Here is a 13784-nt window from a genome sequence, read left to right on the forward strand (position 1 = left end):
ATTGATCACCCACTACGAAGATGACTCGTGTTCACGATCTCATGTCAAATGACAACTTTTGTTTCTTGGACCATCCATGTAAAATAAAATTTAATAGTTTTCTTTAATCATTATTTTCAAACTAAATGGATTCTAGATAAATCATAGCAAAGAGCAACCCTCGTTAACATTCAAATTTATAATCTTTATTGGCATTCATGGATGCATAACAAAGCGCAATTATGGGTAAAGAGTTTGCTTAATAAACTCATTAGATGTGATTGAGAGATAAAAGCTTATAAACTCCATCTTAACTCTGTTAACATAGATATCTGAGATTCGAAAAAAAAGCAATGTGTAGTGAATAATACAAATAATTCAAAAACCAAACAAGGAATCAAGTGTTTCATGCAAAAACCATTCCCAACACTGTGATGTTACTCTCGTGTTATACCCAGACTGGAAGTTGAAGAACTATTGAAATACATCTGGCACCTAAGCATCTTACCTATCCTTCTACAGTTCAAGTGAGATGGGAATTTCCTTTTTACTGAAGGTTGATTATGCTGGATGTTTTAATTTATCTTCTACTAGTTCTATACAACGATATAGAACAAGCTCAATAGGATTAAGAGAACATACTGTGTCCATTACTAATGGATCATGATCATCCTTGTTCTCTGCCATGATGCCAGTCACAAGGGCTCGAAGTGGTAGGAGCCATTCGTTGAATGCTTTCTCTAAATTTTTCTTGGAGAGAACTCCAGTGTAGTTGGTTTTCCCTGTTTCGTCGACAATATTCACAGTAAGATCGTGACAGCAACAAAACAAAATTAAACTTTAGAATTGCTTGTACATTAAGGCAAGCTGAGTTTATAGCAGCGAAAATCCAAAACTGGGGGGTTTGACTCACTCAATACAGCTAGAATTTATATGTTGGGAAGATATCTTGGTTCACTTGAATGAATTGAACTCATTTAAACATCCATCATATTTGTAAGGTCTACTACATGATTTCCATTTCATCATTTACATTGTTCTACATGAACTTCAATTAGTCAGAGGGCAAACCTCCTTTAACCCTCCATATGCATGATGACTTATGAGATTGGCACAACAGGCTCAAGCTATGATTTTCATCAAGCCATGAGTTCAGCTACTTGGATATCTGAGACTTCAAATCAGTTTCATAGTTTCTCATATGTTACCAATATACATCTCTTAAAATTAATAGGATCATTACTAGATCAGAACCTTGGTATTTTTCCAACTAAAAATGACAGAAAAATTGCTATGCAGTTTAGGAATGACACAAATGAAGAAAACAAAATGATTTACATTTAACGCATCTTGGACATTTTCTGTTTTAACTTGTGAAAAATTGTAAGCTACTATATTTTTACCTGCTGATTCTGTCATCAAAATAAATCTGTACAGGTTGAGGGCAGCTAGAACCTGCAGGGCATAGTACCAAATAAAAGTTGGAAAAGTTTCAGTCTGTGTAGAAGTCCATACATTGCTATATAAGACATTAAAATTGGAGCCAGGAAGACGAAAAGCCATAGGATTTTATGCAAAGAGACTACAACATAATAAAAATGATTGAGAAGGTAAGGCATACCGCATCACCATGCTCAGGAAAGGATGGAGGCCCTCCCTTTGGAGGCCTGAAAACTAGCTCTACCAATTCAAGGGCACGAGCAACCCATAGTGGTGCAGCTTTATTTGCTTGCTTTTCTTCGTCTTTCCCTGTTGCTGTTCTTTGGAAACCTTCCTTATACAAATCACTTCTAACAAGATCTAAAAGAAGTGCAGTCTGTATTGTTGCAACAAATATTTCAGATGATGGAAGTTTTGCATCTTGTTTGAATAAATGTTGAAACTCTTAAATCATGTAAACCAGCTTGCAAGAGTTTACCATAGGAGAAGACATGCTATTTGTAATCAAAGCTTGAAATATTTCGAACCTCTGAGAAGTTGGAATATCAGCAAGTACCTGATTTAATTTGGCAGAGTGATATGAGGATTCCTAATTTAAGAAGTGCATATAAGTTGAGAAGCAGGGAGAATAACAAACCAGTAATAAAAAAGAAGAGGATTTCAAGAACCAGCTCATTCCATTTTTCAAAAATGGAGCAAAACTTGAATGAAAACATCAACAATTTCCAGGCATTATCCAGGCACTTGAGAGAAAGTCTAAAAAATAGAGGTTTGCATGTTTACTTGCTGTGGTCTAAACCCTTACCCTTTTCAATGCTTCAAAGGCATTCTTTCTTAGCACGGCATCTGGTGTATACATGATGACCATTGTAATAGCCTGAAATATTAACTTTGATCATTAGAAAGGAGAGAGCAGATATAGATGTACAAACACAGAAGGAAGGAGGGTACCTGCAAAGCAGCATAGAGATTAGGCATATATATAGAGCACTCAGTGTCTTTGTCATTGCAGTTTCTTGCGATATTTCCATCAGTAATGCAAAGCAAGAAGTCAATGGCATGTTTCTTTAATTCCCAGGGGAAATCGACAAATGAGAATATGTGCTTTAACATGCCTATGGCTTGCCACCTCTCAGTTTGGTTACTTAGAATTTCATCCTTGACAGTTGACACATCCCCCCCAGCAGCCCGAGCAACATTAACAGAGATATGACCCCAGATCACTGCAACAACAGATTAAGAAAGACTAAACGATTGAGGTAACAACTAAGGGTGTCTTTTTCTACAGATAAGAGGTAAAACAAACGTAATCATTAATGGAACACAAATAATTACAAGGACAAGCATGTGTTTTTGGAAAATACAGACCTGAAATTGCTGCACCATGTTTGATGTAGGATAAACACCTCATATAATCATCCTCCTCTTCTGTGTATTTCATGATTACAATTAAAATGTACGCGTTCAATGAAATCAAAGGAAAAAAGGTTACAATGATTAGAACCAAAACATACGGGTTCAATTAAATTGAAGGAAAAAATTCACAATTAAAACTGGCTTGCAAATTTTAAGATGTGAAGGACAACATATAGTAACCTTGTAGACTTTACCTGCAACAAAAGTGCGCGTCATTTCATCAACTTCAGATCCAGTTATTAAACCGAGATATGATAAACCACAAAAAGGGAAGAATTCTGAAAGCCGTGACACCAGGGGAAGGCATCTTGGAATTTCACATCCTAAGACAAGAGAAAGAAGAGCCTGCAGTATATCAAGGGTGCAACTTAGTCATGCAGTCCCATCCATACAAAACAGTAAAATAACCATTCAGACAGGAAAAGGAAACATGAAGCAAAATATAGAGTAGTGACGTTAACTTAAAGATGCACCTACAACATGAACTTAACTAGCAATAGCACAAAATTACAAGCCTGGTATAAAAGGAAATATTTATCTAACTAAACACTTCTGATTTCCGTTTGAACACAGGAGTGCCAACCATGATTTGTAAAATGTATGAACTAAGTACATCTCGAAGCTTTTCAAGTACTCTGCCCTCCTGCAACCACGATAAAGTAGGTTAGTGAAGATTAGCAGGGTTTGATACTCAATTTACTCAAGGAAAAGGAAAACAGAACAGGAAACAGGCATACCAATTTTGCACAAATCGCTCGTATAGAATCAGCAATTCCTAAGGCTCTGATAAACAAATTCATACATTCTGTATCCCTGGCACTGAACTCTGAACACACAGCCTTCAGAACATTTAGGATGACAGGAACTGCAACTTTTACTTGCTCAAAGTGGCGCCTCTGTATGGCAAGCAATACTGTTATGAAAAAAACGAAGATGAAGAGAATGTCAGCATCTTAAATTCAATAAGGTTAGCAGCAAGCATAAGAATAGTAAAAACACCCACAACCATAGCTTTACTCAATTAGGTTTTTCCACTATGTCCCAAAAGAGAATAAACTTGAATAAATAAATAAATAAAATAATGAATTGCTAAACTATCTTCTGCAAGAATTGACCCCTCAATTTGGCACACATCGTTCATGGTAACTAGGACCTAAGCCCACAGTTCATAAATACAATAGAAGAGCAGCAATGACATGATATTATAAGCAAAATAAAAAAACGGAAAATAAAAAACCAGACTTCACTGGAACAGGTTGTTTCATGGATAACATGCAGATGTACAAAATGGTGCAATGGCATGATACTATAAGTGGAAACACTTAGCCAGAACAAATTATTTCATGAATGACATGCTTATATGAGGAGACCTTAGCACATCAGAAATGACATTTATTTCATAAAAAAAAAACCCCTCAACTTTCTTTCTTAAAAACAACCTTTTGAGATCCCACTTAGAAGAGGAGCAACATAGTCATATGCATGAACCATCCCATTCCACGAATCTAATGCCTGATCCAATGAAAACCAATCACTATTAGTGGTAAACTAAAACCATTAGTGACAACACACACCATAATACTAACTAACTTATAGTATAAAACTAGGGTCATAAATAAATCCATGATAAACATTAAGCAAGCCGTAATATCACAATATTAAGTGAATGAATTATGAATCTGCTATTCAGAAGTAAATCACATGATTATCAAACACTAATCCTAATTCAGCCATAAACACATTTAAAACACAAAGCACCTCACAAAGAATGGGAAGCATATCCCGTGGACTACAGTTTTCAATGAAAAAATCAATAATACTATCAGCAATCCTCAAGCACTCATTAGACAATCCTGCAAACTTCGATACTGCCTTCGGTAATTCAAATGATAACGCATCAATAACCGCCTACAAATACCACAGAAAAAAAAAATCATATACAAAAATAAACTTTCAACAACAACAAAAACAATATAAATAATTAAAATAACTACCAAAACACCTGATTTAGCGACGGAGAAAGCAAAAATTTATGAGTTTCGGAGAGAACTTCAACTGCATTGCCCTGTTCATCACTGTCTTCATGATTCGATACAGCAGAGTCGGAAACTGAATCTATAAAATCTACCAGCTCTGCTACTGATTTCTCATCTCCACATTCAATCAACTAAAATAATAATAATAATGATAATAATGATCAATTTTTATTAAATAAAATGTATTTAACTTCAAATTAACAGTAACAAGTACGTAAGTTAATCTCTATTAACTAAAGCAACCAGTTCGTTCACTTAAAAACGCATGAATAGCAGTATAGAATATTCGATTAGTTTCCATAAGAAATGGAGAGTTTTGGGTTTTCTAGGCAAACAAACAGATTAGTAAAGAATTTTCTAGGAAAAATAGAGAGAGAGAGAGAGAGAGAGACTTACAGTATAGCAAGATGAGAGTTTTTCGTGAAGATGAAGAACTAGAGGATTCTTAGTGGTCGTAGAGGAGGAGGACAAGGGATCGCGAGGCTTGCTGGTTTCTGTTGCCATGGTGTGCGTCAATGCAACTAATTTTGAAAAATTATCATTAAAAAGGGCGAAAAAAAATTGACTGGATGGATTAGAAATCCATGAAAGAAAAAGGACTCAATTAAACATTGTGTAAATTAGAAGTACTCACCACTCTCTTCCCAACAGATTGTTAACACCCAACCATATCCAAGCACACCTGCCCCTCTCGTCTCTCTTCCCCCCTCTCTCTAACGCAACCACCAAAAAGCTTCAGTCCTCATCACTCTCTCCGTACACCTCACCTTCTCATCAGCGTCTGATCCCATCATGGAACCAGATGTGAGCATAGAAACCTTCTCCATGATCCGAATCGCCATCCTCCCAATCGGCCAAATCCCTCACCAAACCCTACGTGACTATTACTCGATGTTCCTTCACCAACACACAATCCCACTCTCTTCAATCTCTTCCTTCTACACTGAAGAACAAAAATCACCATTCACTAACCAACCTTGGGATACCGGTTCGCTCCGGTTCAAATTCATTCTCGGCGGTTCGCCGCCTAGTCCTTGGGAAGATTTCCAGTCCAATCGTAAGATCTTGGCTGTTATTGGTGTTTTTCATTGTCCGTTATCTCCAGATCTTGATTCAGTTATCGAAGAGTTTAATGGAGTTTGTAAAGGTTACGCTTCTGCACGAGTTGCACGCTGTTTCGGTTTTTTTCCTTGTGATTCTCAGGTTAGTTAGCTGGTTTTTGTTTGATATTTTAGTAATTTTGTATTTATTAATTGGATTTGGAATTGTATTAGGTTTTAATTTTTCGATTATGATTGAATTAAATGCTAAGGAAGGAATGATAATTGCAGCTTTTTTTTTTGTTTTTGCTTTCAGTTCTAAGAGAATGAAATGTGACGCAATGGTTTCGTGTTTATTGGATTAGGCAGTAGAAGATTTATGTATGCTTGTGGATATTAAGTGATTTCTTAATTTAATGTGATTTAGTTTCCTAACTAGGAGGGTATGATCGCGCAAAAAATGTGACATTTCTGTCCTTGATTTTGTGAATTGATCCTTTCTATTATTATTGTTATGGAATTGAAATTGAATAAAACCAAAATATGAAGCTGATTTGGAAGCGGATTCAGAACTGGAATCCTATTTTGCATGTGCGGTTTCAATTTCAAAATCAAATGTTACCTTATGGTTTTGATTCAAGGTGATTTTTGTTTAAATGGTATTACCAAGCAATTGTCTTTCAGATTTGGGTGATCATTGATTTAATTGTTTTGTTACAGTTAGAGGATGGTGGTAAAAAGGGGGAAAATTTGAGATTGTTTCCACCAGCAGATCGTCAAACGCAGGAGATGCATTTGCAGACAATGATGCAAGAGATAGCAGCTTCATTGTTGATGGAATTTGAGAAGTATGTTTTTCAAGCGGAATCTGCTGGAACTATACTCAAGACGCCTTTGGATTCTCAAGCTAGTTTAAGCTCAGAGGAGGTTTATTTTTAGGTGTCCTAAGGATTTTGAATCTGGAATTTTTGTATCAAAAGTTTTAAGTTTGCAATGGGATGCCATGTATTTGTACCTTGTAGGTTGATGGTTTTGGTTCCTATCAAAATTTCAGGTGATCAAGGCAAAAAAGCGAAGGCTTGGTCGTGCGCAAAAGACTATAGGGGATTATTGTTTATTGGCGGGATCACCTGTTGATGCCAATGCTCACTATTCTACTGCATTGGACCTTGCCAGACCGACCACGGATTACTTCTGGTATGCTGGAGCATTGGAGGGTAGCATTTGTGCCTTACTGGTGTGTGCATCTTTTGAATTAAATGATAAAATGACTTTCATGTCAAATACATCCTTTTGTTGGTCTATGAATATGGTGACCGTTCCCTCTTCCGTGGTTATGTTTCTGCCGAAGCTGATTGGTTTAAGGTTCTGTCTATATTTCCTCTTGAAAGATGGGTCATGTTGCCCATGTGTCTAATGTCTTTGGCTTACCATGCAGTTATGCAATTACTTATCTTCCCTTTTTTCTTGTTATCAGATAGACCAGATAAGCCAAAACAATCCAGCTTTAGAGGATGAAGTTAGGTACCGGTACGACAGTGTGATATTACATTACAAGAAGTCATTTATACAAGAGAATGCTCAGAGGTAATTCTCTCTCATTTTTGTTGATGGATTATCTTTTTATATCTCCTTTTTCTGAATCGATGTGAAATAGTTCTTCAAAAGTCAAAATTGTTGGTTTGGTATGCTTGTAAGTGAAACTCTTGAGTTTCTCACAATAGCATACATGTTTTTCAATCTCTCTAATCTTGTTCTATGAATCACATGTATAAAATATACATTTCTAGGCATACTTCCCTAATAACTGCAATTATATTATATTTATCCATATATTAGTAGGTTTATTTTCACTCTTTAATTAATCATATTAAGAGCAAATTTCTCGTAATATTTTGGATGCAGGGTTTCACCTGTGAGCTTTGAACTTGAAGCAAATTTGAAATTGGCAAGATATCTTTGCAGGTAAATATTTTCTCAACTTTATTACATTGTAAGAAGATATACACAAAAGAAAGATCTTAAAATAAGACGCTGAAGCTTCTGTTTCCTTAAAGCAATTTTGTAGTAATGGTACTCATTTTTGCAGAAGAGAACTGGCTAAGGAAGTAGTAGAATTGCTGACAAGTGCTGCAGATGGTGCAAAATCTTTGATTGATGCCACTGATAGACTCATATTATATGTTGAAATAGCTCGTTTATTTGGAACTCTTGGTTACCAGAGGAAAGCTGCCTTTTTTTCTAGGCAGGTCGCTCAGCTGTATCTGCAACAAGACAACAAATTGGCTGCTATTAGTGCTTTGCAAGTTTTGGCATTGACCGCCAAAGCATATTATGTTCAGAGCAGAGCATCAATCTCTGATAATTCTTGTATCAACGTGAGTATACAAGCCTTCTTAAAAATTGAAACCATGCATGTATTGTTTGCTGGGCTGTTTGTACTGTTTGCTGGCTGTAGGGTGTAGTCTTGTATTGTGGTTTCCTCTGGGTTAACTACATTATTTCCCCAAACTAATCTATCTAGTTCTGCATAGAAACATGTGGAAGCACTCTCAATTTATAGGAAGAAAAAGGCTGCATAATAAGTACATAAAGTCCTCATATAATGTGATTTGCTAGTTAAGTCGTTTAGCATTGTCTTAAGAGGATCAGGATCAAATCTGGCTGAAAAAGAGGAGAGAAGAATTAAACTTGTCATATAGCCCAAACAATGGGTGAAAGAAATGTGATTTAGTGTATCTTGCATCCTTTAAACTTTCATTGATTTTTTCTTTTTGATAGGGGGTTGGATCAAGTCGTGTTGATAGTGGGAAAATGCATCACCAGTCAGTAGTTTATTTATTTGAGTCTCAATGGAGCACGCTCCAAATGGTTGTGCTGAGGGAGATACTGCTATCTGCTGTTCGTGCAGGAGATCCTCTTGCTGCTTGGAGTGCTGCTGCTCGGCTTCTAAGATCATATTACCCTCTAATCACACCTGTTGGGCAAAATGGCCTTGCTCGTGCACTTGCTAATTCATCTGAGAGGTTGCCTTCTGGGACTCGATCCAGTGATCCTGCCTTACCTTTTGTAAGGTGTTTAGCTTCATCCTTGGAATCTTAGCCATCTTTCCTTACCAAGCAGCTTAGTGGCAAAATGTATTGTGGGTCCTTTCATTTTTTGTCCATTGTTGTTTGGGTTTTCAAAGAATGCATCTAAGAACTTGTAGCAGATGGTCCTGTATTTACTGAATTGGTCAACAAAAATGCTGCTTTTGGAGTCTCATTTTTTCTTTTCATGTCAGTTTTTGAAGTTGGTAATCATTGTTCAATTGATCTGTTTACTTATTTCAGGTTGTATTCTTTTCCTCTACATTCCTCTCAAATGGACATTGTTAAACGCAATCCAGCAAGAGAAGATTGGTGGGCTGGATCTGCTCCTTCAGGGCCTTTTATTTATACACCATTCAGCAAAGGGGAACCAAATAATAGCAGCAAGAAGGAGCTGATTTGGATTGTTGGAGAACCAGTCCAGATTTTAGTGGAGTTGGCAAACCCATGTGGCTTTAATTTAAAGGTTGATAGTATATACTTATCAGTGCATTCAGGAAATTTGGATCCTTTTCCCATCAGTGTAGATCTCCCTCCTAATTCATCGAAGGTGATCACCTTATCTGGAATCCCAACTTCAGTGGGGCTAGTGACGATTACAGGGTGCATTGTTCATTGTTTTGGTGTTATTACTGAACACCTCTTCAGGGATGTAGATAATTTGCTCCATGGTGCAGCTGAAGGACTTGTGCTTTCTGACCCATTCAGATCTTGTGGTTCTCCAAGGTTGAAAAGTGTACCTGTCCCAAATATTTCTGTTGTACCACCACTGCCTTTGCTAGTTTCACATTTTGTAGGGGGTGATGGTGCCATAATTTTATATGAAGGTGAGATACGTGACATCTATATTAGTCTGGCTAATGCAGGCACTGTTCCAGTTGAACAGGCACATATTTCACTCTTGGGAAAAAACCAAGGTTCTGTTCTCTCAATTCCATATGAAACTCTAAATTCTGCTCTTCCTTTAAAACCTGGTGCCGAGGTGATCCTACCTGTGACCTTGAAGGCCTGGAAGCTCGGTTTAGTGGACCTTGGTAATAATTCTGGAAGCATGGGAAGGCAGTTGAGGGACAGTAGTAGGCCCTCGCTGCTGATTCATTATGCGGGTAATTTTCATTATGTGCCTCCCCCCAACCTCCGACTTTGATATTTAATTCTGCAGACTTGGAACAAAAAGGGAAAGCCATTGGCTAACAGAAACTCCTTTTGTTTATCTATTTTTTGTTCTAGACATATTATTTTACGTGAAATAATAGGCCTGCAGCAGGTTAAATCTTATGCTTTTTCTTTGTTAGGTTGTTTTTAGACTATTCAAGGAATGTGACAGTCAGTTGTCTTTAGCCCATACCTTTTCTGTTTGTGAATTATTTAAACATATGAAATAATTGTTATCTGAGTTTTAGCTCGTTGGTAGTCATTGCCACTTAAGTTAAGTGTCCAGCCTGTTTCAGTTCACTCTTAATCTTTGAGATTAAAAAAAAAAAGGACTTGAGTTTTTAGTCAGTTGAACCCTTGATTTGGCTACTATATTTTTTATTACCAGCTTGAGTCTGGTCCTGAGTTCTTGATGGTTTTGTCTAGCCATCCTTCACTTTCACAGCATTTGGATCTGCGCTTGATATATGTCTATTGTTGAGAATTTACTTTGCTATTATTTTTTATATTTTTTCTACTGATAGTTTGAAAATCTCCTTTTGAAACTCTTTATTTCCTTGTTCCCCTAGCATTAGTATTATGAACATCACAGCAGCATTTGAGTTAAAAAATTTATATTATCTTTGCTCAGGGCCATTAACAGATTGTGAAGATCCTCCAAAAGGATCTGCTGTGCCTCCTGGTAGACGCTTGGTTGTCCCATTGAACATATGTGTTTTGAAAGGTTTGTCTTTTGTAAAGGCTCGTTTGCTGTCAATGGAAATTCCTGCTCATGTTGGTGAAAATCTTCCAAAACCAGTTTATGTAGAGAATAGTGCTAGTACAGAAGCTAATGTTTCTGAAACAAAGATGGATGGATTGGTAAAGATTGATCCTTTCAGGGGAAGTTGGGGACTGCGATTTCTGGAACTAGAACTGTCTAATCCAACTGATGTTGTGTTTGACATCAGTGTCTCTGTCCAGCTGGATAGCACTGATGAGCTTTCTGTTGGTCAAGATGCTACTGTATATGGTTATCCAAAAACAAGAATCGATAGGGATTTCTCTGCTAGGGTATTAATACCACTGGAGCATTTTAAATTACCTATCCTTGATGGTTCCTTTTTCAAGAAGGATTTTAAGCCTGATGAGGCTGCTGGCAGCAGAAATTCAAGCTTTTCAGAAAGGAGTGCCAAGGCTGAACTAAAAGCTTCTATTAATAATCTGATATCCAGGATAAAGGTCCGATGGCAATCAGGCCAGAACAGCTCGGGAGAATTAAATACCAAGGATGCCATGCAGTCGGCGCTTAAGACATCTGCTATGGATGTGCTGCTACCAGATCCATTGACATTTGGCTTCAGGCTTGTTAGAAACAATCTCTCAAAAGAATCCAATGACTCTAGGCCTAAAGGTTCTGTTTTGGCACATGACATGACTCCTATGGAAGTTCTAGTTCGCAATAACACCAAGGACATGATCAGGATGAGTCTTAGTATTACATGCAGGGACGTGGCTGGAGAAAATTGCGTTGAGGATACCAAGGCAACTGTCTTGTGGTCTGGTAAGATTTTCTTGTGTTGAGGGATGTTATTTTTCATTTTATTTCTGCTGTTTTACACTACTAGCAATTTTCATGTAGCATCCATTTGTTTCGCTCATAAAATATCCTTTTGCATTCAAAAAGTTCAGTTCTGCCCGCCTTCTCCATTTCATTTTGATTTTCTTGGTAATTAGCTTAATCTGTGTTTGGCTTCCCATCATTACTTGCTCAGGTGGAGATCAAACTCTTCATATTACTAATACCATGACAAATATAATCGATTACTTTGTGCTTGCTGTTGCTTTTTGGTAGGTGTTCTGAATGGAATAACCATAGAGGCTCCTCCCCTTAAAGAATCTCAGCATTCTTTCTCTTTGTATTTCCTTGTACCTGGGGAGTACACTCTGGTAGCTACTGCTGTGGTTGAAGATGCTAATGACATCCTTAGGGCTCGAGCGAAAACCAATTCACCTGATGAACCAATATTCTGCCGCGGCCCCCCATTCCGTGTCCGTGTCATTGGGACAGCATGACCATTATGCCTTGACCATAATGATGAATTAACTTGTGCTGGATTGTGTAGCTAAGGAGAGTGCTGCTCGACGCAGTAAAATGCAGAGGGTTTTTGCAGCATCACTGCGATTTACAGTCTTCTCGAGTTTGGTCAACAATTCAAATCTTCTTGTGCTATCCTAATTCATATCTTAGTCAATTTGATTAGTTTGTATTTGACATTTGTATGTGCTTGTAAATCCGCCGTTCAATCATACCGCGAAATGGTACTCTCTATAAAAGATGATTGGTTCCGTTTATTCGGCTATGCGATCTGTGTTAACACCATAGTTAGCAAACTTGCTCTGATTGATGAGATTGATTTGGAGTCAGACTTGAGCCGGGTTTGTTTTTGAACCACTTGAGGAGATGATATGGATGTAATTTGGGTGACTTTACGAGTCTACCTGCAGGTGAAACGGGAATGATTTTTTTTTTTTAAAAAAATGAAGTTGTTTTTTGTTTTTTTTCTTTATAAAAAAACAAAAATTGTCTAAAACAACTTATTGTACTAAAAATTGCTTAAAATTAGGTAAGCCAAGCCTCAACTAGCCCAATCAAAACTGTGGGCCTACTTGAGCTTCGGAGCAGGTTAGGATTTTTCGAACTCAAAGGCTGGCATTTGAATTGGGTCTTTCAGCGCCGGGAGCCTGTATTCACTCATTGTGGCTTGGATTTTATGAGAATCTTGGGCCGGCTTTAAAGCTGTAGGAAATGTGCTCGGCTAATCAGCTGCTTGCTTAATAAGGATCTCAGTATCTTGGCTCTGCCATTATTTGGAACACAATTCACACAGCTATACGGGGCAATGGACATTGAAGCCTCGAGTGCTGGTTAGGGTTGTTTTTGGGATTATCCAACCTTAAAAATACAATAACACAACCCTAGAAAACATTAAGCAACGCCTAATTTGGGCTATAAACTGAGGAAATACCGTATAACCTTCATTAAATAATATTGTTATTCGATTTTAATTTTAATTTAAAATTTAAATAATATCTTGATTAAACAATACTTCATTTAATTAATAATTTCTCATGGTTCCAATATCATTAATTTATACAATTTTAATTAAATAATAGTTATAAAAAAATGAAAAAAATTCACACCTCCTTTATGTATTTCTTTTTTCAATTTATTTATTTATGGGATTTCTTGTTAAATTAGCATTGGAACCTCAACTTGAATTAAAAATGAAGGATGGAAATCAAACCTCTAGCAATTGGTTGCTAGAAGGATGATCGATTGAAAGTTGGCCCCCTTCCTTCTACTGATTAAAAATGAAGGATGGAAATCAAACCTAGAAGGATGACCGATTGAAAGTTGGCCCCCTTCCTTCTACTTTCTCTATCAGAGACCATTCAACCTTGTGTTGTTTGTATATAATGAACATATTTAACCTTAAGTTTCATGACTGTGAATGCTTGATGGTAATGGCTAATGTGATTTGGTGGATGATTGGTCTTCGTTATCATTCTTATTCTCAATGTCAAGTTTTTTCCTTGAGATCCATTGGACCTGGAAATGGAGCCTATCAATTGGATAAGGATAATTA

At 37.0% G+C, this 13784-nt stretch overlaps 2 protein-coding genes across 2 annotated transcripts; one reads left to right on the top strand and one right to left on the bottom strand.

Annotated features, from left to right (window-relative positions):
- Positions 1 to 312: 312 nt before the first annotated feature.
- ALF4 (aberrant root formation protein) lies at positions 313 to 5407 on the bottom strand. The gene is made up of 14 exons (XM_011041312.1): positions 5268 to 5407; positions 4838 to 5002; positions 4594 to 4743; positions 4275 to 4347; positions 3573 to 3748; positions 3419 to 3478; positions 3030 to 3180; positions 2788 to 2847; positions 2371 to 2642; positions 2225 to 2296; positions 1898 to 1975; positions 1601 to 1795; positions 1383 to 1434; positions 313 to 761 (listed from the first exon to the last, which is right to left on the bottom strand). The coding sequence occupies exons 1-14, from the start codon at positions 5373 to 5375 to the stop codon at positions 541 to 543; spliced, it is 1833 nt and encodes a 610-aa protein (XP_011039614.1). The 5' UTR covers positions 5376 to 5407; the 3' UTR covers positions 313 to 540.
- Positions 5408 to 5519: 112 nt separating this feature from the next.
- Positions 5520 to 12497, top strand: LOC105136111 (trafficking protein particle complex subunit 9). Its single transcript, XM_011041313.1, has 10 exons — positions 5520 to 6074; positions 6632 to 6838; positions 6966 to 7148; positions 7389 to 7498; positions 7817 to 7876; positions 8001 to 8289; positions 8693 to 8985; positions 9244 to 10106; positions 10787 to 11698; positions 11990 to 12497. Exons 1-10 carry the CDS (start codon positions 5664 to 5666, stop codon positions 12208 to 12210), a joined length of 3549 nt encoding a protein of 1182 aa, XP_011039615.1. The 5' UTR covers positions 5520 to 5663; the 3' UTR covers positions 12211 to 12497.
- Positions 12498 to 13784: the final 1287 nt, after the last annotated feature.

Source organism: Populus euphratica, unplaced genomic scaffold (assembly GCF_000495115.2).
Source record: "Populus euphratica unplaced genomic scaffold, PopEup_1.0 scaffold51.1, whole genome shotgun sequence".
Taxonomy (NCBI): Eukaryota; Viridiplantae; Streptophyta; class Magnoliopsida; order Malpighiales; family Salicaceae; genus Populus; species Populus euphratica.

What these genes read in the sequence shown, in the direction of transcription:
- ALF4 (XM_011041312.1), bottom strand. Translation starts at nt 5,375, where the DNA reads ATGGCAACAGAAACCAGCAAGCCTCGCGATCCCTTGTCCTCCTCCTCT. An exon ending in ACATGGTGCAGCAATTTCAG is followed by an intron (nt 2,643 to 2,787) that starts GTCTGTATTTTC and finishes CTGTTGTTGCAG; the next exon opens with TGATCTGGGGTCATATCTCT. An exon ending in ATCTCTATGCTGCTTTGCAG is followed by an intron (nt 2,297 to 2,370) that starts GTACCCTCCTTC and finishes TTAATATTTCAG; the next exon opens with GCTATTACAATGGTCATCAT.
- LOC105136111 (XM_011041313.1), top strand. Translation starts at nt 5,664, where the DNA reads ATGGAACCAGATGTGAGCATAGAAACCTTCTCCATGATCCGAATCGCC. An exon ending in CCTGCCTTACCTTTTGTAAG is followed by an intron (nt 8,986 to 9,243) that starts GTGTTTAGCTTC and finishes TACTTATTTCAG; the next exon opens with GTTGTATTCTTTTCCTCTAC. An exon ending in GCTGCTGATTCATTATGCGG is followed by an intron (nt 10,107 to 10,786) that starts GTAATTTTCATT and finishes ATCTTTGCTCAG; the next exon opens with GGCCATTAACAGATTGTGAA.